The sequence below is a fragment of the Coregonus clupeaformis genome, chromosome 14 (genome assembly GCF_020615455.1).
Source record: "Coregonus clupeaformis isolate EN_2021a chromosome 14, ASM2061545v1, whole genome shotgun sequence".
Taxonomy (NCBI): Eukaryota; Metazoa; Chordata; class Actinopteri; order Salmoniformes; family Salmonidae; genus Coregonus; species Coregonus clupeaformis.
Window position 1 is genome coordinate 6,398,551 of NC_059205.1, and position 24,234 is coordinate 6,422,784.

Below are 24,234 nucleotides of genomic sequence, written 5' to 3' on the forward strand. Positions count from 1 at the left end.
CCTACCTGTGCTGTTTATCTCTGACCGTCCTCTACATCTTTCTTCTGTGGAACAGTAGTGGATCCGTGATGCTGAATCCTCTCCTCTTCTCTTCTGTCCTTTTATTGTTCTGTCCTCTCTCCACTCCTCTCCCTTGTTACATTGTCTGATAATGTAATTGTTAAACGTTTTATTGAAACCTTTGCTCTCCCCCTCCACAGGGCTAAGTCGGTCTGTTCTATGAGTGACTTCCAGCGTCTAATGGACAGCTCTCCCTTCCTGCCTGACAAGAGTCGTCATGGTGACCGCGGCCGTGACGATGTGACTCCGCCGCTGTCACCTGACGACCTGAAGTACATAGAGGAGTTCAACAGCAAGGGGTGGGACTTCCCCGGCCCTGGCCCCTCCCCGACACCAGGCCACCACACCCCCACAGCCATGGAAACCTGGGCAGAACGGCCCATTTCAGGTACTGATGTTGCTTGCTCATGGTTTAATGCTGTCTGTTTTTTACCATGACTGTTTTTTTTTTGTTTTGTTTTTTTGTTGTTACAATAAAAAACAAACACAAACATCCACAACATCACACCTGCCCAGACCCACCTGCTCACGCCCCCATCTCCATCCACAACATCACACCTGCCCAGACCCACCTGTTCACACCCCCATCTCCATCAACAACATCACACCTGCCCAGACCCACCTGTTCACACCCCCATCTCCATCAACCACATCACACCTGCCCAGACCCATCTGCTCACACCCCCATCTCCATCAACCACATCACATCTGCCCAGACCCATCTGCTCACGCCCCCATCTCCATCCACAACATCCCACCTGCCCAGACCCACCTGCTCACGCCCCCATCTCCATCCACAACATCACACCTGCCCAGACCCACCTGCTCACGCCCCCATCTCCATCCACAACATCACACCTGCCCAGACCCACCTGCTCACGCCCCCCATCTCCATCAACAACATCACACCTGCCCAGACCCACCTGCTCACGCCCCCATCTCCATCCACAACATCACACCTGCCCAGACCCACCTGCTCACGCCCCCATCTCCATCAACCACATCACACCTGCCCAGACCCACCTGCTCACACCCCCATCTCCAGCGCCTGCATCACTCTCCGCCACTTGGCCTCAAACTGCACCATTTTGTTTCTCTCCGTGGCCCACGCACTTTCCATTGTCTTAACAATGGCGGATTGGTTGATTTCCAGTTTTTAAGTCTACGTTTTTTCAAGATGATTGACAAGAAAATTATCGTCCAACCCATCGGGTATCTCACTGCACCCTCATATGCCATGTCTTGAAATACGCAGACAGATTCAAAGTACATTTACATTGTAATACTTCTGACAGCCAACATTCTAACTCCGGCCATAACTTTTGGACTTGATAGCATTCCCAGAAGGCATGAATTATTGAGTCATTGTTAGTTTTACACTTAAGACATGACTCTGCCGTTGTGCTGTAGAATTTGTGAATGTTGTCTCTTGTGTAATAAATTAGTTTATACTGGATTAATCTTACATTTTTGTTAACTGTAATTTAGTTCTGTCCCAACATTCCCTCCACCTTGTGCCACTATCAGTTATTTTAAAGTCTTGGTTCCAATAGGTTATATATATATTTTAAGAGATTGTCAGTTGGATCGGCTCTCTGCAAGATTTTTTATATCTTACCTATCATATGAACATCCTTTTCTGACTCAAATAGGGTTTCCTCATGATTACTCTGATGTCCAAAATATTTCAAATCGAGATGTCTTGATAAGAAACTTTTAAGTTGCATGTACTTGGAAAAATCTACATTGGTCAGTCCAAAATTCCTTTTTAATTCTGTCATGGAAATACATTTATTTCCTATTACCAAGTCATTTAACAATTTCTATGTCTTTAGAATTCTGAAAAGCTGTCCAAGGATTGTTCCATAGGGCTTTGTTTTTAGGCAGTGATGGTTTTTTATCTCAAACTTTTTAAAAGTTTAATTCTAATTCTAATCACTCCACATTCTCTCTCTCTCTCTCTCTCTCTCTCTCTCTCTCTCTCTCTCTCTCTCTCTCTCTCTCTCTCTCTCTCTCTCTCTCTCTCTCTCTCTCTCTCTCTTTCTCTCTTTCTCTCTCTCTATTTCTCTCTCTCTCTCTCTCTCTCTCTCTCTCTCTCTCTCTCTCTTTCTCTGACTTCCAGAACCATTCCAGCCGGCCTCGTGGTTCCTGACCACCAGCACCCGATCCAGCCCAGAGCCCCCCTGCCCACCCCACTGCCAGCGCTCCCCACTCAGGGGCAACGGGGGTGACGTAGGGGGGGGGACAGGGGTCCACGTCTCCCACAGCCCCACCCGATCTCCCGGGCCCCCCGATCAAGACTACCTGTACCCCAAAGGAAACAAGGGGGGTGGGGGTGTTGGTGAGGTGGCGGGTGACTCCGGGATTGGGGGGGTAGGAGGTCCAGACGAGGTGTTTGGTGATGGTAGGTGGCCTCCCTCCTGTCATAAGGAGTTATTAGAGGGTGTGGCGGGACTGCGGGGTCCCTCTGGGGGGGGTCCCATCCCCACGGTGGGGTACGCCTCGTCTCTGGGGCTGCAGCTGTCACGGAACCTCAGTGATGACATGAAGGAGGTGGCCTTCTCCGTTAGGAATTACCGCTCTGGCCCCAGCACCTCGGACCACCTGGAGCAACAGAGACAGGTCTGTTGACGTTGTTCATCCATCTAGTCTGTTGTCTAGTTGTTCATCCATCTAGTCTGTTGTCTAGTTGTTCATCCATCTAGTCTGTTGTCTAGTTGTTCATCCATCTAGTCTGTTGTTCATCCATCTAGTCTGTTGTCTAGTTGTTCATCCATCTAGTCTGTTGTTCATCCATCTAGTCTGTTGTTCATCCATCTAGTCTGTTGTCTAGTTGTTCATCCATCTAGTCTGTTGTCTAGTTGTTCATCCATCTAGTCTGTTGTCTAGTTGTTCATCCATCTAGTCTGTTGTTAAACCATCTAGTCTGTTGTCTAGTTGTTCATCCATCTAGTCTGTTGTCTAGTTGTTCATCCATCTAGTCTGTTGTTAAACCATCTAGTCTTTTGTCTAGTTGTTCATCCATCTAGTCTTTTGTCTAGTTGTTCATCCATCTAGTCTGTTGTCTAGTTGTTCATCCATCTAGTCTGTTGTTCATCCATCTAGTCTGTTGTCTAGTTGTTCATCCATCTAGTCTGTTGTTCATCCATCTAGTCTGTTGTCTAGTTGTTCATCCATCTAGTCTGTTGTTCATCCATCTAGTCTGTTGTTCATCCATCTAGTCTGTTGTCTAGTTGTTCATCCATCTAGTCTGTTGTCTAGTTGTTCATCCATCTAGTCTGTTGTTAAACCATCTAGTCTGTTGTCTAGTTGTTCATCCATCTAGTCTGTTGTCTAGTTGTTCATCCATCTAGTCTGTTGTTAAACCATCTAGTCTTTTGTCTAGTTGTTCATCCATCTAGTCTTTTGTCTAGTTGTTCATCCATCTAGTCTGTTGTCTAGTTGTTCATCCATCTAGTCTGTTGTTCAACCATCTAGTCTGTTGTCTAGTTGTTCATCCATCTAGTCTGTTGTCTAGTTGTTCATCCATCTAGTCTGTTGTCTAGTTGTTCATCCATCTAGTCTGTTGTCTAGTTGTTCATCCATCTAGTCTGTTTGTCTAGTTGTTCATCCATCTAGTCTGTTGTTCATCCATCTAGTCTGTTGTCTAGTTGTTCATCCATCTAGTCTGTTGTCTGGTTGTTCATCCATCTAGTCTGTTGTCTAGTTGTTCATCCATCTAGTCTGTTGTCTAGTTGTTCATCCATCTAGTCTGTTGTCTAGTTGTTCATCCATCTAGTCTGTTGTCTAGTTGTTCATCCGTCTAGTCTGTTGTCTAGTTGTTCATCCATCTAGTCTGTTGTCTAGTTGTTCATCCATCTAGTCTGTTGTCTAGTTGTTCATCCATCTAGTCTGTTGTCTAGTTGTTCATCCATCTAGTCTGTTGTCTAATTGTTCATCCATCTAGTCTGTTGTCTAGTTGTTCATCCATCTAGTCTGTTGTCTAGTTGTTCATCCATCTAGTCTGTTGTCTAGTTGTTCATCCATCTAGTCTGTTGTCTGGTTGTTCATCCATCTAGTCTGTTGTCTAGTTGTTCATCCATCTAGTCTGTTGTCTAGTTGTTCATCCATCTAGTCTATTGTCTAGTTGTTCATCCATCTAGTCTGTTGTCTAGTTGTTCATCCATCTAGTCTGTTTTCTGGTTGTTCTTCCATCTAGTCTGTTGTCTAGTTGTTCATCCATCTAGTCTGTTGTCTAATTGTTCATCCATCTAGTCTGTTGTCTAGTTGTTCATCCATCTAGTCTGTTGTCTGGTTGTTCATCCATCTAGTCTGTTGTCTGGTTGTTCATCCATCTAGTCTGTTGTCTAGTTGTTTGTCCATCTAGTCTGTTGTCTAGTTGTTCATCTGTCTAGTCTGTTGTCTAGTTGTTCATACATCTAGTCTGTTGTCTAGTTGTTCATCCATCTAGTCTGTTGTCTGGTTGTTCATCCATCTAGTCTGTTGTCTGGTTGTTCATCCATCTAGTCTGGTCTGGTTGTTCATCCATCTAGTCTGTTGTCTGGTTGTTCATCCATCTAGTCTGTTGTCTGGTTGTTCATCCATCTAGTCTGTTGTCTGGTTGTTCATCCATCTAGTCTGTTGTCTGGTTGTTCATCCATCTAGTCTGTTGTCTGGTTGTTCATCCATCTAGTCTGTTGTCTGGTTGTTCATCCATCTAGTCTGTTGTCTGGTTGTTCATCCATCTAGTCTGTTGTCTAGTTGTTCATCCATCTAGTCTGTTGTCTAGTTGTTCATCCATCTAGTCTGTTGTCTAGTTGTTCATCCATCTAGTCTGTTGTTCATCCATCTAGTCTGTTGTCTAGTTGTTCATCCATCTAGTCTGTTGTCTGGTTGTTCATCTATCTAGTCTGTTGTCTAGTTGTTCATCCATCTAGTCTGTTGTCTAGTTGTTCATCCATCTAGTCTGTTGACGTTGTTCATCCATCTAGTCTGTTGTCTAGTTGTTCATCCATCTAGTCTGTTGTCTAGTTGTTCATCCATCTAGTCTGTTGTCTGGTTGTTCATCCATCTAGTCTGTTGTCTAGTTGTTCATCCATCTAGTCTGTTGTCTAGTTGTTCATCCATCTAGTCTGTTGTCTGGTTGTTCATCCATCTAGTCTGTTGTCTAGTTGTTCATCCATCTAGTCTGTTGTCTAGTTGTTCATCCATCTAGTCTGTTGTCTAGTTGTTCATCCATCTAGTCTGTTGTCTAGTTGTTCATCCATCTAGTCTGTTGTCTGGTTGTTCATCCATCTAGTCTGTTGTCTGGTTGTTCATCCATCTAGTCTGTTGTCTAGTTGTTCATCCATCTAGTCTGTTGTCTAGTTGTTCATCCATCTAGTCTGTTGTCTAGTTGTTCATCCATCTAGTCTGTTGTTCATCCATCTAGTCTGTTGTCTAGTTGTTCATCCATCTAGTCTGTTGTCTAGTTGTTCATCCATCTAGTCTGTTGTTCATCCATCTAGTCTGTTGTCTAGTTGTTCATCCATCTAGTCTGTTGTCTGGTTGTTCATCCATCTAGTCTGTTGTCTGGTTGTTCATCCATCTAGTCTGTTGTCTGGTTGTTCATCCATCTAGTCTGTTGTCTAGTTGTTCATCCATCTAGTCTGTTGTCTAGTTGTTCATCCATCTAGTCTGTTGTCTGGTTGTTCATCCATCTAGTCTGTTGTCTAGTTGTTCATCCATCTAGTCTGTTGTCTAGTTGTTCATCCATCTAGTCTGCTGTTGTTCATCCATCTAGTCTGTTGTCTAGTTGTTCATCCATCTAGTCTGTTGTCTAGTTGTTCATCCATCTAGTCTGTTGTTCATCCATCTAGTCTGTTGTCTGGTTGTTCATCCATCTAGTCTGTTGTCGTTGTTCATCCATCTAGTCTGTTGTCTAATTGTTCATCCATCTAGTCTGTTGTCTAGTTGTTCATCCATCTAGTCTGTTGTCTAGTTGTTCATCCATCTAGTCTGTTGTCTAGTTGTTCATCCATCTAGTCTGTTGTCTGGTTGTTCATCCATCTAGTCTGTTGTCTAGTTGTTCATCCATCTAGTCTGTTGTCTAGTTGTTCATCCATCTAGTCTGTTGTCTAGTTGTTCATCCATCTAGTCTGTTGTCTGGTTGTTCATCCATCTAGTCTGTTGTCTAGTTGTTCATCCATCTAGTCTGTTGTCTAGTTGTTCATCCATCTAGTCTGTTGTCTAGTTGTTCATCCATCTAGTCTGTCGGTTCATCCATCTAGTCTGTTGTCTAGTTGTTCATCCATCTAGTCTGTTTTCTAGTTGTTCATCCATCTAGTCTGTTGTCTAGTTGTTCATCCATCTAGTCTGTTGTCTAGTTGTTCATCCATCTAGTCTGTTGTCTAGTTGTTCATCCATCTAGTCTGTTGTCTAGTTGTTCATCCATCTAGTCTGTTGTCTAGTTGTTCATCCATCTAGTCTGTTGTCTAGTTGTTCATCCATCTAGTCTGTTGTCTAATTGTTCATCCATCTAGTCTGTTGTTCATCCATCTAGTCTGTTGTCTAGTTGTTCATCCATCTAGTCTGTTGTCTGGTTGTTCATCCATCTAGTCTGTTGTCTAGTTGTTCATCCATCTAGTCTGTTGTCTGGTTGTTCATCCATCTAGTCTGTTGTCTAGTTGTTCATCCATCTAGTCTGTTGTCTAGTTGTTCATCCATCTAGTCTGTTGTCTAGTTGTTCATCCATCTAGTCTGTTGTTCATCCATCTAGTCTGTTGTCTAGTTGTTCATCCATCTAGTCTGTTGTTCATCCATCTAGTCTGTTGTCTGGTTGTTCATCCATCTAGTCTGTTGTCTGGTTGTTCATCCATCTAGTCTGTTGTCTAGTTGTTCATCCATCTAGTCTGTCGTTCATCCATCTAGTCTGTTGTCTAGTTGTTCATCCATCTAGTCTGTTGTCTAGTTGTTCATCCATCTAGTCTGTTGTCTAGTTGTTCATCCATCTAGTCTGTTGTCTGGTTGTTCATCCATCTAGTCTGTTGTCTAGTTGTTCATCCATCTAGTCTGTTGTCAGTTGTTCATCCATCTAGTCTGTTGTCTAGTTGTTCATCCATCTAGTCTGTTGTTCATCCATATAGTCTGTTGTCTAGTTGTTCATCCATCTAGTCTGTTGTCTGGTTGTTCATCCATCTAGTCTGTTGTTCATCCATCTAGTCTGTTGTCTAATTGTTCATCCATCTAGTCTGTTGTCTAGTTGTTCATCCATCTAGTCTGTTGTCTAGTTGTTCATCCATCTAGTCTGTTGTCTAGTTGTTCATCCATCTAGTCTGTTGTCTGGTTGTTCATCCATCTAGTCTGTTGTCTAGTTGTTCATCCATCTAGTCTGTTGCTGTTGTTCATCCATCTAGTCTGTTGTCTAGTTGTTCATCCATCTAGTCTGTTGTCTAGTTGTTCATCCATCTAGTCTGTTGTCTAGTTGTTCATCCATCTAGTCTGTTGTCTAGTTGTTCATCCATCTAGTCTGTTGTCTAATTGTTCATCCATCTAGTCTGTTGTTCATCCATCTAGTCTGTTGTCTGGTTGTTCATCCATCTAGTCTGTTGTCTAGTTGTTCATCCATCTAGTCTGTTGTTCATCCATCTAGTCTGTTGTCTGGTTGTTCATCCATCTAGTCTGTTGTCTGGTTGTTCATCCATCTAGTCTGTTGTCTAGTTGTTCATCCATCTAGTCTGTTGTCTGGTTGTTCATCCATCTAGTCTGTTGTCTAGTTGTTCATCCATCTAGTCTGTTGTCTAGTTGTTCATCCATCTAGTCTGTTGTCTAGTTGTTCATCCATCTAGTCTGTTGTCTAGTTGTTCATCCATCTAGTCTGTTGTCTGGTTGTTCATCCATCTAGTCTGTTGTTCATCCATCTAGTCTGTTGTCTAGTTGTTCATCCATCTAGTCTGTTGTCTAGTTGTTCATCCATCTAGTCTGTTGTTCATCCATCTAGTCTGTTGTCTAGTTGTTCATACATCTAGTCTGTTGTCTGGTTGTTCATCCATCTAGTCTGTTGTCTGGTTGTTCATCCATCTAGTCTGTTGTGTAGTTGTTCATCCATCTAGTCTGTTGTCTAGTTGTTCATCCATCTAGTCTGTTTTCTAGTTGTTCATCCATCTAGTCTGTTGTCTAGTTGTTCATCCATCTAGTCTGTTGTCTAGTTGTTCATCCATCTAGTCTGTTGTCTGGTTTTTCATCCATCTAGTCTGTTGTCTAGTTGTTCATCCATCTAGTCTGTGTCGGTTGTTCATCCATCTAGTCTGTTGTCTAGTTGTTCATCCATCTAGTCTGTTGTCTAGTTGTTCATCCATCTAGTCTGTTGTCTAGTTGTTCATCCATCTAGTCGTGTCGGTTCATCCATCTAGTCTGTTGTCTAGTTGTTCATCCATCTAGTCTGTTGTCTAGTTGTTCATCCATCTAGTCTGTTGTCTGGTTGTTCATCCATCTAGTCTGTTGTCTAGTTGTTCATCCATCTAGTCTGTTGTCTAGTTGTTCATCCATCTAGTCTGTTGTCTAGTTGTTCATCCATCTAGTCTGTTGTCTGTTGTTCATCCATCTAGTCTGTTGTCTAGTTGTTCATCCATCTAGTCTGTTGTCTAATTGTTCATCCATCTAGTCTGGTTGTTCATCCATCTAGTCTGTTGTCTAGTTGTTCATCCATCTAGTCTGTTGTCTAGTTGTTCATCCATCTAGTCTGTTGTCTAGTTGTTCATCCATCTAGTCTGTTGTCTAGTTGTTCATCCATCTAGTCTGTTGTCTGGTTGTTCATCCATCTAGTCTATTGTCTAGTTGTTCATCCATCTAGTCTGTTGTCTGTTGTTCATCCATCTAGTCTGTTGTCTAGTTGTTCATCCATCTAGTCTGTTGTTCATCCATCTAGTCTGTTGTCTAGTTGTTCATCCATCTAGTCTGTTGTCTGGTTGTTCATCCATCTAGTCTGTTGTTCATCCAACTAGTCTGTTGTCTGGTTGTTCATCCATCTAGTCTGTTGTCTGGTTGTTCATCCATCTAGTCTGTTGTCTGGTTGTTCATCCATCTAGTCTGTTGTTCATCCATCTAGTCTGTTGTCTAGTTGTTCATCCATCTAGTCTGTTGTCTAGTTGTTCATCCATCTAGTCTGTTGTCTGGTTGTTCATCCATCTAGTCTGTTGTCTAGTTGTTCATCCATCTAGTCTGTTGTCTAGTTGTTCATCCATCTAGTCTGTTGTCTAGTTGTTCATCCATCTAGTCTGTTGTTCATCCATCTAGTCTGTTGTCTGGTTGTTCATCCATCTAGTCTGTTGTCTGGTTGTTCATCCATCTAGTCTGTTGTTCATCCATCTAGTCTGTTGTCTAGTTGTTCATCCATCTAGTCTGTTGTCTAGTTGTTCATCCATCTAGTCTGTTGTCTAGTTGTTCATCCATCTAGTCTGTTGTCTGGTTGTTCATCCATCTAGTCTGTTTTCTAGTTGTTCATCCATCTAGTCTGTTGTCTAGTTGTTCATCCATCTAGTCTGTTGTCGTTGTTCATCCATCTAGTCTGTTGTCTAGTTGTTCATCCATCTAGTCTGAGTTGTTCATCCATCTAGTCTGTTGTCTAGTTGTTCATCCATCTAGTCTGGTCTAGTTGTTCATCCATCTAGTCTGTTGTCTAGTTGTTCATCCATCTAGTCTGTTGTCTAGTTGTTCATCCATCTAGTCTGTTGTCTAGTTGTTCATCCATCTAGGTCTGTTGTTCATCCATCTAGTCTGTTGTCTAGTTGTTCATCCATCTAGTCTGTTGTCTGGTTGTTCATCCATCTAGTCTGGTTGTTCATCCATCTAGTCTGTTGTCTGGTTGTTCATCCATCTAGTCTGTTGTCTGGTTGTTCATCCATCTAGTCTGTTGTCTGGTTGTTCATCCATCTAGTCTGTTGTCTGTTGTTCATCCATCTAGTCTGTTGTCTAGTTGTTCATCCATCTAGTCTGTTTCTGTTGTTCATCCATCTAGTCTGTTGTCTAGTTGTTCATCCATCTAGTCTGTTGTCTAGTTGTTCATCCATCTAGTCTGTTGTGTTGTTCATCCATCTAGTCTGTTGTCTAGTTGTTCATCCATCTAGTCTGTTGTCTGGTTGTTCATCCATCTAGTCTGTTGTCTAGTTGTTCATCCATCTAGTCTGTTGTCTAGTTGTTCATCCATCTAGTCTGTTGTCTAGTTGTTCATCCATCTAGTCTGTCTGTTGTTCATCCATCTAGTCTGTTGTCTAGTTGTTCATCCATCTAGTCTGTTGTCTAATTGTTCATCCATCTAGTCTGTTTTTCATCCATCTAGTCTGTTGTCTGGTTGTTCATCCATCTAGTCTGTTGTTCATCCAACTAGTCTGTTATCTAGTTGTTCATCCATCTAGTCTGTTGTCTGGTTGTTCATCCATCTAGTCTGTTGTCTAGTTGTTCATCCATCTAGTCTGTTGTCTAGTTGTTCATCCATCTAGTCTGTTGTCTAGTTGTTCATCCATCTAGTCTGTTTTTCATCCATCTAGTCTGTTGTCTAGTTGTTCATCCATCTAGTCTGTTGTCTGGTTGTTCATCCATCTAGTCTGTTGTTCATCCAACTAGTCTGTTATCTAGTTGTTCATCCATCTAGTCTGTTGTCTGGTTGTTCATCCATCTAGTCTGTTGTCTAGTTGTTCATCCATCTAGTCTGTTGTTCATCCATCTAGTCTGTTGTCTGGTTGTTCATCCATCTAGTCTGTTTGGTTGTTCATCCATCTAGTCTGTTGTCTAGTTGTTCATCCATCTAGTCTGTTGTCTGGTTGTTCATCCATCTAGTCTGTTGTCTAGTTGTTCATCCATCTAGTCTGTTGTCTAGTTGTTCATCCATCTAGTCTGTTGTCTAGTTGTTCATCCATCTAGTCTAGTTGTTCATCCATATAGTATGTTGTCTGGTTGTTCTTCCATCTAGTCTGTTGTCTGGTTGTTCATCCATCTAGTCTGTCGTTCATCCATCTAGTCTGTTGTCTAGTTGTTCATCCATCTAGTCTGTTGTCTAGTTGTTCATCCATCTAGTCTGTTGTCTAGTTGTTCATCCATCTAGTCTGTTGTCTGGTTGTTCATCCATCTAGTCTGTTTTCTGGTTGTTCTTCCATCTAGTCTGTTGTCTAGTTGTTCATCCATCTAGTCTGTTGTCTAATTGTTCATCCATCTAGTCTGTTGTCTAGTTGTTCATCCATCTAGTCTGTTGTCTAGTTGTTCATCCATCTAGTCTGTTGTCTAGTTGTTCATCCATCTAGTCTGTTGTCTAGTTGTTCATCCATCTAGTCTGTTGTCTAATTGTTCATCCATCTAGTCTGTTTTTCATCCATCTAGTCTGTTGTCTAGTTGTTCATCCATCTAGTCTGTTGTCTGGTTGTTCATCCATCTAGTCTGTTGTTCATCCATCTAGTCTGTTGTCTGGTTGTTCATCCATCTAGTCTGTTGTCTGGTTGTTCATCCATCTAGTCTGTTGTCTGGTTGTTCATCCATCTAGTCTGTTGTCTGGTTGTTCATCCATCTAGTCTGTTGTCTAGTTGTTCATCCATCTAGTCTGTTGTCTAGTTGTTCATCCGTCTAGTCTGTTGTCTGGTTGTTCATCCATCTAGTCTGTTGTCTGGTTGTTCATCCATCTAGTCTGTTGTCTGGTTGTTCATCCATCTAGTCTGTTGTTCATCCATCTAGTCTGTTGTCTAGTTGTTCATCCATCTAGTCTGTTGTCTAGTTGTTCATCCATCTAGTCTGTTGTTCATCCATCTAGTCTGTTGTCTGGTTGTTCATCCATCTAGTCTGTTGTCTGGTTGTTCATCCATCTAGTCTGTTGTCTAGTTGTTTGTCCATCTAGTCTGTTGTCTAGTTGTTCATCTGTCTAGTCTGTTGTCTAGTTGTTCATACATCTAGTCTGTTGTCTAGTTGTTCATACATCTAGTCTGTTTTCTGGTTGTTCATCCATCTAGTCAGTTGTCTGGTTGTTCATCCATCTAGTCTGTTGTCTGGTTGTTCATCCATCTAGTCTGTTGTCTGGTTGTTCATCCATCTAGTCTGTTGTCTGGTTGTTCATCCATCTAGTCTGTTGTCTAGTTGTTCATCCATCTAGTCTGTTGTCTAGTTGTTCATCTATCTAGTCTGTTGTCTGGTTGTTCATCCATCTAGTCTGTCGTTCATCCATCTAGTCTGTTGTCTAGTTGTTCATCCATCTAGTCTGTTGTCTAGTTGTTCATCCATCTAGTCTGTTGTCTGGTTGTTCATCCATCTAGTCTGTTGTCTAGTTGTTCATCCATCTAGTCTGTTGTCTAGTTGTTCATCCATCTAGTCTGTTGTCTAGTTGTTCATCCATCTAGTCTGTTTTCTAGTTGTTCATCCATCTAGTCTGTTGTCTAGTTGTTCATCCATCTAGTCTGTTGTCTAATTGTTCATCCATCTAGTCTGTTTTTCATCCATCTAGTCTGTTGTCTGGTTGTTCATCCATCTAGTCTGTTGTCTGGTTGTTCATCCATCTAGTCTGTTGTTCATCCAACTAGTCTGTTATCTAGTTGTTCATCCATCTAGTCTGTTGTCTGGTTGTTCATCCATCTAGTCTGTTTTCTAGTTGTTCATCCATCTAGTCTGTTGTCTAGTTGTTCATCCATCTAGTCTGTTGTCTAATTGTTCATCCATCTAGTCTGTTTTTCATCCATCTAGTCTGTTGTCTAGTTGTTCATCCATCTAGTCTGTTGTCTGGTTGTTCATCCATCTAGTCTGTTGTTCATCCAACTAGTCTGTTGTCTGGTTGTTCATCCATCTAGTCTGTTGTCTGGTTGTTCATCCATCTAGTCTGTTATCTGGTTGTTCATCCATCTAGTCTGTCGTTCATCCATCTAGTCTGTTGTCTAGTTGTTCATCCATCTAGTCTGTTGTCTAGTTGTTCATCCATCTAGTCTGTTGTCTGGTTGTTCATCTATCTAGTCTGTTGTCTAGTTGTTCATCCATCTAGTCTGTTGTCTAGTTGTTCATCCATCTAGTCTGTTGTCTAGTTGTTCATCCATCTAGTCTGTTGTTCATCCATATAGTCTGTTGTCTGGTTGTTCTTCCATCTAGTCTGTTGTCTGGTTGTTCATCCATCTAGTCTGTCGTTCATCCATCTAGTCTGTTGTCTAATTGTTCATCCATCTAGTCTGTTGTCTAGTTGTTCATCCATCTAGTCTATTGTCTAGTTGTTCATCCATCTAGTCTGTTGTCTGGTTGTTCATCCATCTAGTCTGTTTTCTGGTTGTTCTTCCATCTAGTCTGTTGTCTAGTTGTTCATCCATCTAGTCTGTTGTCTAATTGTTCATCCATCTAGTCTGTTGTCTAGTTGTTCATCCATCTAGTCTGTTGTCTAGTTGTTCATCCATCTAGTCTGTTATCTAGTTGTTCATCCATCTAGTCTGTTGTCTAGTTGTTCATCCATCTAGTCTGTTTTCTAGTTGTTCATCCATCTAGTCTGTTGTCTAGTTGTTCATCCATCTAGTCTGTTGTCTAATTGTTCATCCATCTAGTCTGTTTTTCATCCATCTAGTGTGTTGTCTAGTTGTTCATCCATCTAGTCTGTTGTCTGGTTGTTCATCCATCTAGTCTGTTGTTCATCCAACTAGTCTGTTGTCTGGTTGTTCATCCATCTAGTCTGTTGTCTGGTTGTTCATCCATCTAGTCTGTTATCTGGTTGTTCATCCATCTAGTCTGTCGTTCATCCATCTAGTCTGTTGTCTAATTGTTCATCCATCTAGTCTGTTTTCTAGTTGTTCATCCATCTAGTCTGTTGTCTAGTTGTTCATCCATCTAGTCTGTTGTCTAGTTGTTCATCCATCTAGTCTGTTGTCTAGTTGTTCATCCATCTAGTCTGTTGTCTAGTTGTTCATCCATCTAGTCTGTTGTCTGGTTGTTCATCCATCTAGTCTGTTGTCTAGTTGTTCATCCATCTAGTCTGTTGTCTAGTTGTTCATCCATCTAGTCTGTTGTCTAGTTGTTCATCCATCTAGTCTGTTGTCTAATTGTTCATCCATCTAGTCTGTTGTTCATCCATCTAGTCTGTTGTCTAGTTGTTCATCCATCTAGTCTGTTGTCTGGTTGTTCATCCATCTAGTCTCGTTGTTCATCCAACTAGTCTGTTGTCTGGTTGTTCATCCATCTAGTCTGTTGTCTGGTTGTTCATCCATCTAGTCTGTTGTCTGGTTGTTCATCCATCTAGTCTGTTGTCTGGTTGTTCATCCATCTAGTCTGTTGTCTGGTTGTTCATCCATCTAGTCTGTTGTCTAGTTGTTCATCCGTCTAGTCTGTTGTCTGGTTGTTCATCCATCTAGTCTGTTGTCTAGTTGTTCATCCATCTAGTCTGTTGTCTAGTTGTTCATCCATCTAGTCTGTTGTTCATCCATCTAGTCTGTTGTCTAGTTGTTCATCCATCTAGTCTGTTGTCTAGTTGTTCATCCATCTAGTCTGTTGTTCATCCATCTAGTCTGTTGTCTGGTTGTTCATCCATCTAGTCTGTTGTCTGGTTGTTCATCCATCTAGTCTGTTGTCTAGTTGTTCATCCATCTAGTCTGTTGTCTAGTTGTTCATCCGTCTAGTCTGTTGTCTAGTTGTTCATCCATCTAGTCTGTTGTCTAGTTGTTCATACATCTAGTCTGTTGTCTAGTTGTTCATCCATCTAGTCTGTTGTCTAGTTGTTCATCCATCTAGTCTGTTGTCTGGTTGTTCATCCATCTAGTCTGTCGTTCATCCATCTAGTCTGTTGTCTAATTGTTCATCCATCTAGTCTGTTTTCTAGTTGTTCATCCATCTAGTCTGTTGTCTAGTTGTTCATCCATCTAGTCTGTTGTCTAGTTGTTCATCCATCTAGTCTGTTGTCTAGTTGTTCATCCATCTAGTCTGTTGTCTAGTTGTTCATCCATCTAGTCTGTTTCTAGTTGTTCTTCCATCTAGTCTGTTGTCTAATTGTTCATCCATCTAGTCTGTTTTCTAGTTGTTCATCCATCTAGTCTGTTGTCTAGTTGTTCATCCATCTAGTCTATTGTCTAGTTGTTCATCCATCTAGTCTGTTGTCTGGTTTTTCATCCATCTAGTCTGTTTCTGGTTGTTCTTCCATCTAGTCTGTTGTCTAGTTGTTCATCCATCTAGTCTGTTGTCTAATTGTTCATCCATCTAGTCTGTTGTCTAGTTGTTCATCCATCTAGTCTGTTGTCTGGTTGTTCATCCATCTAGTCTGTTGTCTAGTTGTTCATCCATCTAGTCTGTTGTTGTTGTTCATCCATCTAGTCTGTTGTCTGGTTGTTCATCCATCTAGTCTGTCGGTTCATCCATCTAGTCTGTTGTCTAGTTGTTCATCCATCTAGTCTGTTGTCTGGTTGTTCATCCATCTAGTCTGTTGTCTAGTTGTTCATCCATCTAGTCTGTTGTCTAGTTGTTCATCCATCTAGTCTGTTGTCTAGTTGTTCATCCATCTAGTCTGTTGTCTAGTTGTTCATCCATCTAGTCTGTCGTTCATCCATCTAGTCTGTTGTCTAGTTGTTCATCCATCTAGTCTGTTGTCTGGTTGTTCATCCATCTAGTCTGTTGTTCATCCATCTAGTCTGTTTTCTGGTTGTTCATCCATCTAGTCTGATGTCTGGTTGTTCATCCATCTAGTCTGTTGTCTGGTTGTTCATCCATCTAGTCTGTTGTCTAGTTGTTCATCCATCTAGTCTGTTGTCTAGTTGTTCATCCATCTAGTCTGTTGTCTAGTTGTTCATCCATCTAGTCTGTTGTCTAGTTGTTCATCCATCTAGTCTGTTGTCTGGTTGTTCATCCATCTAGTCTGTTGTCTGGTTGTTCATCCATCTAGTCTGTTGTCTAGTTGTTCATCCATCTAGTCTGTTGTTCATCCATCTAGTCTGTTGTCTGGTTGTTCATCCATCTAGTCTGTTGTTCATCCATCTAGTCTGTTGTCTGGTTGTTCATCCATCTAGTCTGTTGTCTAGTTGTTCATCCATCTAGTCTGTTGTCTAGTTGTTCATCCATCTAGTCTGTTGTCTAGTTGTTCATCCATCTAGTCTGTTGTCTGGTTGTTCATCCATCTAGTCTGTTGTCTAGTTGTTCATCCATCTAGTCTGTTGTCTAGTTGTTCATCCATCTAGTCTGTTGTTCATCCATCTAGTCTGTTGTCTAGTTGTTCATCCATCTAGTCTGTTGTTCATCCATCTAGTCTGTTGTCTAGTTGTTCATCCATCTAGTCTGTTGTTCATCCATCTAGTCTGTTGTCTAGTTGTTCATCCATCTAGTCTGTTGTCTAGTTGTTCATCCATCTAGTCTGTTGTCTAGTTGTTCATCCATCTAGTCTGTTGTTCATCCATCTAGTCTGTTGTCTGGTTGTTCATCCATCTAGTCTGTTGTCTGGTTGTTCATCCATCTAGTCTGTTGTTCATCCATCTAGTCTGTTGTCTAGTTGTTCATCCATCTAGTCTGTTGTCTAGTTGTTCATCCATCTAGTCTCTGTTGTTCATCCATCTAGTCTGTTGTCTAGTTGTTCATCCATCTAGTCTGTTGTTCATCCATCTAGTCTGTTGTCTAGTTGTTCATCCATCTAGTCTGTCTGTTGTTCATCCATCTAGTCTGTTGTCTAGTTGTTCATCCATCTAGTCTGTTTGTCTAGTTGTTCATCCATCTAGTCTGTTGTCTAGTTGTTCATCCATCTAGTCTGTTTGTCTGGTTGTTCATCCATCTAGTCTGTTGTCTGGTTGTTCATCCATCTAGTTGTTGTCTAGTTGTTCATCCATCTAGTCTGTTGTCTAGTTGTTCATCCATCTAGTCTGTTGTCTGGTTGTTCATCCATCTAGTCTGTTGTCTGGTTGTTCATCCATCTAGTCTGTTGTCTGGTTGTTCATCCATCTAGTCTGTTGTCTGGTTGTTCATCCATCTAGTCTGTTGTCTAGTTGTTCATCCATCTAGTCTGTTGTCTAGTTGTTCATCCATCTAGTCTGTTGTCTGGTTGTTCATCCATCTAGTCTGTCTGGTTGTTCATCCATCTAGTCTGTTGTCTAGTTGTTCATCCATCTAGTCTATTGTCTAGTTGTTCATCCATCTAGTCTGTTGTCTGGTTGTTCATCCATCTAGTCTGTTGTCTGGTTGTTCATCCATCTAGTCTGTTGTTCATCCATCTAGTCTGTTGTCTAGTTGTTCATCCATCTAGTCTGTTGTCTAGTTGTTCATCCATCTAGTCTGTTGTCTAGTTGTTCATCCATCTAGTCTGTTGTCTAGTTGTTCATCCATCTAGTCTGTTGTCTAGTTGTTCATCCATCTAGTCTGTTGTCTAGTTGTTCATCCATCTAGTCTGTTGTCTAGTTGTTCATCCATCTAGTCTGTTGTCTGGTTGTTCATCCATCTAGTCTGTTGTTCATCCATCTAGTCTGTTGTCTAGTTGTTCATCCATCTAGTCTGTTGTCTGGTTGTTCATCCATCTAGTCTGTTGTCTAGTTGTTCATCCATCTAGTCTGTCGTTCATCCATCTAGTCTGTTGTCTAATTGTTCATCCATCTAGTCTGTTGTTCATCCATCTAGTCTGTTGTCTAGTTGTTCATCCATCTAGTCTGTTGTCTGGTTGTTCATCCATCTAGTCTGTTGTCTAGTTGTTCATCCATCTAGTCTGTTGTCTGGTTGTTCATCCATCTAGTCTGTTGTCTAGTTGTTCATCCATCTAGTCTGTTGTCTGGTTGTTCATCCATCTAGTCTGTTGTCTAGTTGTTCATCCATCTAGTCTGTTGTTCATCCATCTAGTCTGTTGTCTAGTTGTTCATCCATCTAGTCTGTTGTCTAGTTGTTCATCCATCTAGTCTGTTATCTTGTTGTTCATCCATCTAGTCTGTTGTCTGGTTGTTCATCCATCTAGTCTGTTGTCTGGTTGTTCATCCATCTAGTCTGTTTTCTAGTTGTTCATCCATCTAGTCTGTTGTCTAGTTGTTCATCCATCTAGTCTGTTGTCTAATTGTTCATCCATCTAGTCTGTTTTTCATCCATCTAGTCTGTTGTCTAGTTGTTCATCCATCTAGTCTGTTGTCTGGTTGTTCATCCATCTAGTCTGTTGTTCATCCAACTAGTCTGTTGTCTGGTTGTTCATCCATCTAGTCTGTTGTCTGGTTGTTCATCCATCTAGTCTGTTATCTGGTTGTTCATCCATCTAGTCTGTTGTCTGGTTGTTCATCCATCTAGTCTGTTGTCTGGTTGTTCATCCATCTAGTCTGTTGTCTAGTTGTTCATCCGTCTAGTCTGTTGTCTGGTTGTTCATCCATCTAGTCTGTTGTCTGGTTGTTCATCCATCTAGTCTGTTGTCTGGTTGTTCATCCATCTAGTCTGTTGTTCATCCATCTAGTCTGTTGTCTAGTTGTTCATTCATCTAGTCTGTTGTCTAGTTGTTCATCCATCTAGTCTGTTGTTCATCCATCTAGTCTGTTGTCTGGTTGTTCATCCATCTAGTCTGTTGTCTGGTTGTTCATCCATCTAGTCTGTTGTCTAGTTGTTCGTCCATCTAGTCTGTTGTCTAGTTGTTCATCCGTCTAGTCTGTTGTCTAGTTGTTCATACATCTAGTCTGTTGTCTAGTTGTTCATCCATCTAGTCTGTTGTCTAGTTGTTCATCCATCTAGTCTGTTGTCTGGTTGTTCATCCATCTAGTCTGTTGTCTGGTTGTTCATCCATCTAGTCTTGTCGGTGTTCATCCATCTAGTCTGTTGTCTAGTTGTTCATCCATCTAGTCTGTTGTCTAGTTGTTCATCCATCTAGTCTGTTGTCTGGTTGTTCATCCATCTAGTCTGTTGTCTAGTTGTTCATCCATCTAGTCTGTTGTCTAGTTGTTCATCCATCTAGTCTGTTGTCTAGTTGTTCATCCATCTAGTCTGTTGTCTAGTTGTTCATCCATCTAGTCTGTTGTCTGGTTGTTCATCCATCTAGTCTGTTGTCTAGTTGTTCATCCATCTAGTCTGTTGTCTGGTTGTTCATCCATCTAGTCTGTTGTTCATCCATCTAGTCTGTTGTCTAGTTGTTCATCCATCTAGTCTGTTGTCTGGTTGTTCATCCATCTAGTCTGTTGTCTGGTTGTTCATCCATCTAGTCTGTTGTCTGGTTGTTCATCCATCTAGTCTGTTGTCTGGTTGTTCATCCATCTAGTCTGTTGTCTGGTTGTTCATCCATCTAGTCTGTTGTCTAGTTGTTCATCCATCTAGTCTGTTGTCTAGTTGTTCATCCATCTAGTCTGTTGTCTGGTTGTTCATCCATCTAGTCTGTTGTTCATCCATCTAGTCTGTTGTCTAGTTGTTCATCCATCTAGTCTGTTGTCTAGTTGTTCATCCATCTAGTCTTGTCTAGTTGTTCATCCATCTAGTCTGTTGTCTAGTTGTTCATCCATCTAGTCTGTTGTCTAGTTGTTCATCCATCTAGTCGTTGTCTGTTCATCCATCTAGTCTGTTGTCTAGTTGTTCATCCATCTAGTCTGTTGTTCATACATCTAGTCTGTTGTCTAGTTGTTCATACATCTAGTCTGTTGTCTGGTTGTTCATCCATCTAGTCTGTTGTCTAGTTGTTCATCCATCTAGTCTGTTGTCTGGTTGTTCATCCATCTAGTCTGTTGTCTAGTTGTTCATCCATCTAGTCAGTTGTCTGGTTGTTCATCCATCTAGTCTGTTGTCTGGTTGTTCATCCATCTAGTCTGGTTGTTCATCCATCTAGTCTGTTGTCTAGTTGTTCATCCATCTAGTCTGTTGTCTAGTTGTTCATCCATCTAGTCTGTTGTCTAGTTGTTCATCCATCTAGTCTGTTGTCTGGTTGTTCATCCATCTAGTCTGTTGTCTAGTTGTTCATCCATCTAGTCTGTTGTCTGGTTGTTCATCCATCTAGTCTGTTGTCTAGTTGTTCATCCATCTAGTCTGTTGTCTAGTTGTTCATCCATCTAGTCTGTTGTCTAGTTGTTCATCCATCTAGTCTGTTGTTCATCCATCTAGTCTGTTGTCTGGTTGTTCATCCATCTAGTCTGTTCGTTGTTCATCCATCTAGTCTGTTGTCTAGTTGTTCATCCATCTAGTCTGTTGTCTGGTTGTTCATCCATCTAGTCTGTTGTCTGGTTGTTCATCCATCTAGTCTGTTGTCTGGTTGTTCATCCATCTAGTCTGTTGTCTAGTTGTTCATCCATCTAGTCTGTTGTCTGTTGTTCATCCATCTAGTCTATTGTCTAGTTGTTCATCCATCTAGTCTGTTGTCTGGTTGTTCATCCATCTAGTCTGTTGTCTAGTTGTTCATCCATCTAGTCTGTTGTCTGGTTGTTCATCCATCTAGTCTGTTGTCTAGTTGTTCATCCATCTAGTCTGTTGTCTAGTTGTTCATCCATCTAGTCTGTTGTCTAGTTGTTCATCCATCTAGTCTGTTGTCTAATTGTTCAACAATCTAGTCTGTTTTTCATCCATCTAGTCTGTTGTCTAGTTGTTCATCCATCTAGTCTGTTGTCTGGTTGTTCATCCATCTAGTCTGTTGTTCATCCAACTAGTCTGTTGTCTGGTTGTTCATCCATCTAGTCTGTTGTCTGGTTGTTCATCCATCTAGTCTGTTATCTGGTTGTTCATCCATCTAGTCTGTTGTCTGGTTGTTCATCCATCTAGTCTGTTGTCTGGTTGTTCATCCATCTAGTCTGTTGTCTAGTTGTTCATCCGTCTAGTCTGTTGTCTGGTTGTTCATCCATCTAGTCTCTTGTCTGGTTGTTCATCCATCTAGTCTGTTGTCTGGTTGTTCATCCATCTAGTCTGTTGTTCATCCATCTAGTCTGTTGTCTAGTTGTTCATTCATCTAGTCTGTTGTCTAGTTGTTCATCCATCTAGTCTGTTGTTCATCCATCTAGTCTGTTGTCTGGTTGTTCATCCATCTAGTCTGTTGTCTGGTTGTTCATCCATCTAGTCTGTTGTCTAGTTGTTCGTCCATCTAGTCTGTTGTCTAGTTGTTCATCCGTCTAGTCTGTTGTCTAGTTGTTCATACATCTAGTCTGTTGTCTAGTTGTTCATACATCTTGTCTGTTGTCTAGTTGTTCATCCATCTAGTCTGTTGTCTAGTTGTTCATCCATCTAGTCTGTTGTCTGGTTGTTCATCCATCTAGTCTGTCGTTCATCCATCTAGTCTGTTGTCTAATTGTTCATCCATCTAATCTGTTGTCTAGTTGTTCATCCATCTAGTCTGTTGTCTGGTTGTTCATCCATCTTGTCTGTTGTCTAGTTGTTCATCCATCTATTCTGTTGTCTAGTTGTTCATCCATCTAGTCTGTTGTCTAGTTGTTCATCCATCTAGTCTGTTTTCTAGTTGTTCATCCATCTAGTCTGTTGTCTAGTTGTTCATCCATCTAGTCTGTTGTCTAGTTGTTCATCCATCTAGTCTGTTGTCTGGTTGTTCATCCATCTAGTCTGTTGTTCATCCAACTAGTCTGTTGTCTAGTTGTTCATACATCTAGTCTGTTTTCTGGTTGTTCATCCATCTAGTCAGTTGTCTGGTTGTTCATCCATCTAGTCTGTTGTCTGGTTGTTCATCCATCTAGTCTGTTGTCTGGTTGTTCATCCATCTAGTCTGTTGTCTGGTTGTTCATCCATCTAGTCTGTTGTCTAGTTGTTCATCCATCTAGTCTGTTGTCTAGTTGTTCATCCATCTAGTCTGTTGTCTGGTTGTTCATCCATCTAGTCTGTCGTTCATCCATCTAGTCTGTTGTCTAATTGTTCATCCATCTAGTCTGTTGTCTAGTTGTTCATCCATCTAATCTGTTGTCTAGTTGTTCATCCATCTAGTCTGTTGTCTAGTTGTTCATCCATCTAGTCTGTTATCTAGTTGTTCATCCATCTAGTCTGTTGTCTAGTTGTTCATCCATCTAGTCTGTCGTTCATCCATCTAGTCTGTTGTCTAATTGTTCATCCATCTAGTCTGTTTTCTGGTTGTTCATACATCTAGTCTGTTGTTCATCCGTCTAGTCTGTTGTCTGGTTGTTCATCAATCTAGTCTGTTGTCTAGTTGTTCATCCATCTAGTCTGTTGTCTGGTTGTTCATCCATCTAGTCTGTTGTCTAGTTGTTCATCCATCTAGTCTGTTGTCTAGTTGTTCATCCATCTAGTCTGTTGTCTAATTGTTCATCCATCTTGTCTGTTGTTCATCAATCTAGTTTGTTGTCTGGTTGTTCATTCATCTAGTCTGTTGTCTGGTTGTTCATCCATCTAGTATGTTGTCTAGTTGTTCATCCATCTAGTCTGTCGTTCATCCATCTAGTCTGTTGTCTAATTGTTCATCCATCTAGTCTGTTGTTCATCCATCTAATATGTTGTCTGGTTGTTCATCCATCTAGTCTGTTGTCTAGTTGTTCATCCATCTAGTCTGTTGTCTAGTTGTTCATCCATCTAGTCTGTTGTCTAGTTAATCATCCACCTAGTCTGTTGTCTGGTTGTTCATCCATCTAGTATCTTGTCTAGTTGTTCATCCATCTAGTCTGTTGTCTAGTTGTTCATCCATCTAGTCTGTTCTTCATCCATCTAGTCTGTTGTCTAGTTGTTCATCCATCTAGTCTGTTGTTCATCCATCTAGTCTGTTGTCTAGTTGTTCATCCATCTAGTCTGTTGTTCATCTATCTAGTCTGTTGTCTAGTTGTTCATCCATCTAGTCTGTTGTTCATCCATCTAGTCTGTTGTCTAGTTGTTCATCCATCTAGTCTGTTGTTCATCCATCTAGTCTATTGTCTGGTTGTTCATCCATCTAGTCTGTTGTCTGGTTGTTCATCCATCTAGTCTGTTGTTCATCCACCTAGTCTGTTGTCTAGTTGTTCATCCATCTAGTCTGATGTCTAGTTGTTCATCCATCTAGTCTGTTGTTCATCCATCTAGTCTGTTGTCTAGTTGTTCATCCATCTAGTCTGTTGTTCATCCATCTAGTCTGTTGTCTAGTTGTTCATCCATCAAGTCTGTTGTTCATCCATCAAGTATGTTGTCTAGTTGTTCATACATCTAGTCTGTTTTCTGGTTGTTCATCCATCTAGTCTGTTGTCTAGTTGTTCATCCATCTAGTCTGTTTTCTGGTTGTTCATCCATCTAGTCTGTTGTCTGGTTGTTCATCCATCTAGTCTGTTGTCTAGTTGTTCATCCATCTAGTCTGTTGTCTAGTTGTTCATCCATCTCGTCTGTTGTTTGGTTGTTCATCCATCTAGTCTGTTGTCTGGTTGTTCATCCATCTAGTCTGTTGTCTGGTTGTTCATCCATCTAGTCTGTTGTCTGGTTGTTCATCCATCTAGTCTGTTGTCTGGTTGTTCATCCATCTAGTCTGTTGTCTAGTTGTTCATCCATCTAGTCTATTGTCTAGTTGTTCATCCATCTAGTCTGTTGTCTGGTTGTTCATCCATCTAGTCTGTCGTTCATCCATCTAGTCTGTTGTCTAGTTGTTCATCCATCTAGTCTGTTGTCTAGTTGTTCATCCATCTAGTCAGTTGTCTGGTTGTTCATCCATCTAGTCAGTTGTCTGGTTGTTCATCCATCTAGTCTGTTGTTCATCCATATAGTCTGTTGTCTAGTTGTTCATCCATCTAGTCTGTTGTCTAGTTGTTCATCCATCTAGTCTGTTGTCTAATTATTCATCCATCTAGTCTGTTTTCTAGTTGTTCATCCATCTAGTCTGTTGTCTAGTTTTTCATCCATCTAGTCTGTTGTCTAGTTGTTCATCCATCTAGTCTGTTGTCTAGTTGTTCATCCATCTAGTCTGTTGTCTAATTGTTCATCCATCTTGTCTGTTGTTCATCAATCTAGTTTGTTGTCTGGTTGTTCATCCATCTAGTCTGTTGTCTGGTTGTTCATCCATCTAGTCTGTTGTCTAGTTGTTCATCCATCTAGTCTGTCGTTCATCCATCTAGTCTGTTGTCTAATTGTTCATCCATCTAGTCTGTTGTTCATACATCTAGTCTGTTGTCTAGTTGTTCATACATCTAGTCTGTTTTCTGGTTGTTCATCCATCTAGTCTGTTGTCTAGTTGTTCATCCATCTCGTCTGTTGTTTGGTTGTTCATCCATCTAGTCTGTTGTCTAGTTGTTCATCCATCTAGTCAGTTGTCTGGTTGTTCATCCATCTAGTCAGTTGTCTGGTTGTTCATCCATCTAGTCTGTTGTTCATCCATATAGTCTGTTGTCTAGTTGTTCATCCATCTAGTCT

General features: G+C 41.1%; 1 protein-coding gene across 1 annotated transcript in view; it reads left to right on the forward strand.

Moving 5' to 3' along the window:
* LOC121580556 (microtubule cross-linking factor 1-like) overlaps positions 1 to 24,234 on the forward strand; it is a 148,188-nt gene that overhangs the window by 96,967 nt on the left and 26,987 nt on the right. Inside the window, exons 14-15 of the mRNA XM_045224658.1 lie at positions 201 to 448; positions 2,183 to 2,682. Of these exons, the coding sequence (XP_045080593.1) occupies positions 201 to 448; positions 2,183 to 2,682 (748 nt within the window). The remainder of the gene's footprint in view (positions 1 to 200; positions 449 to 2,182; positions 2,683 to 24,234) is intronic.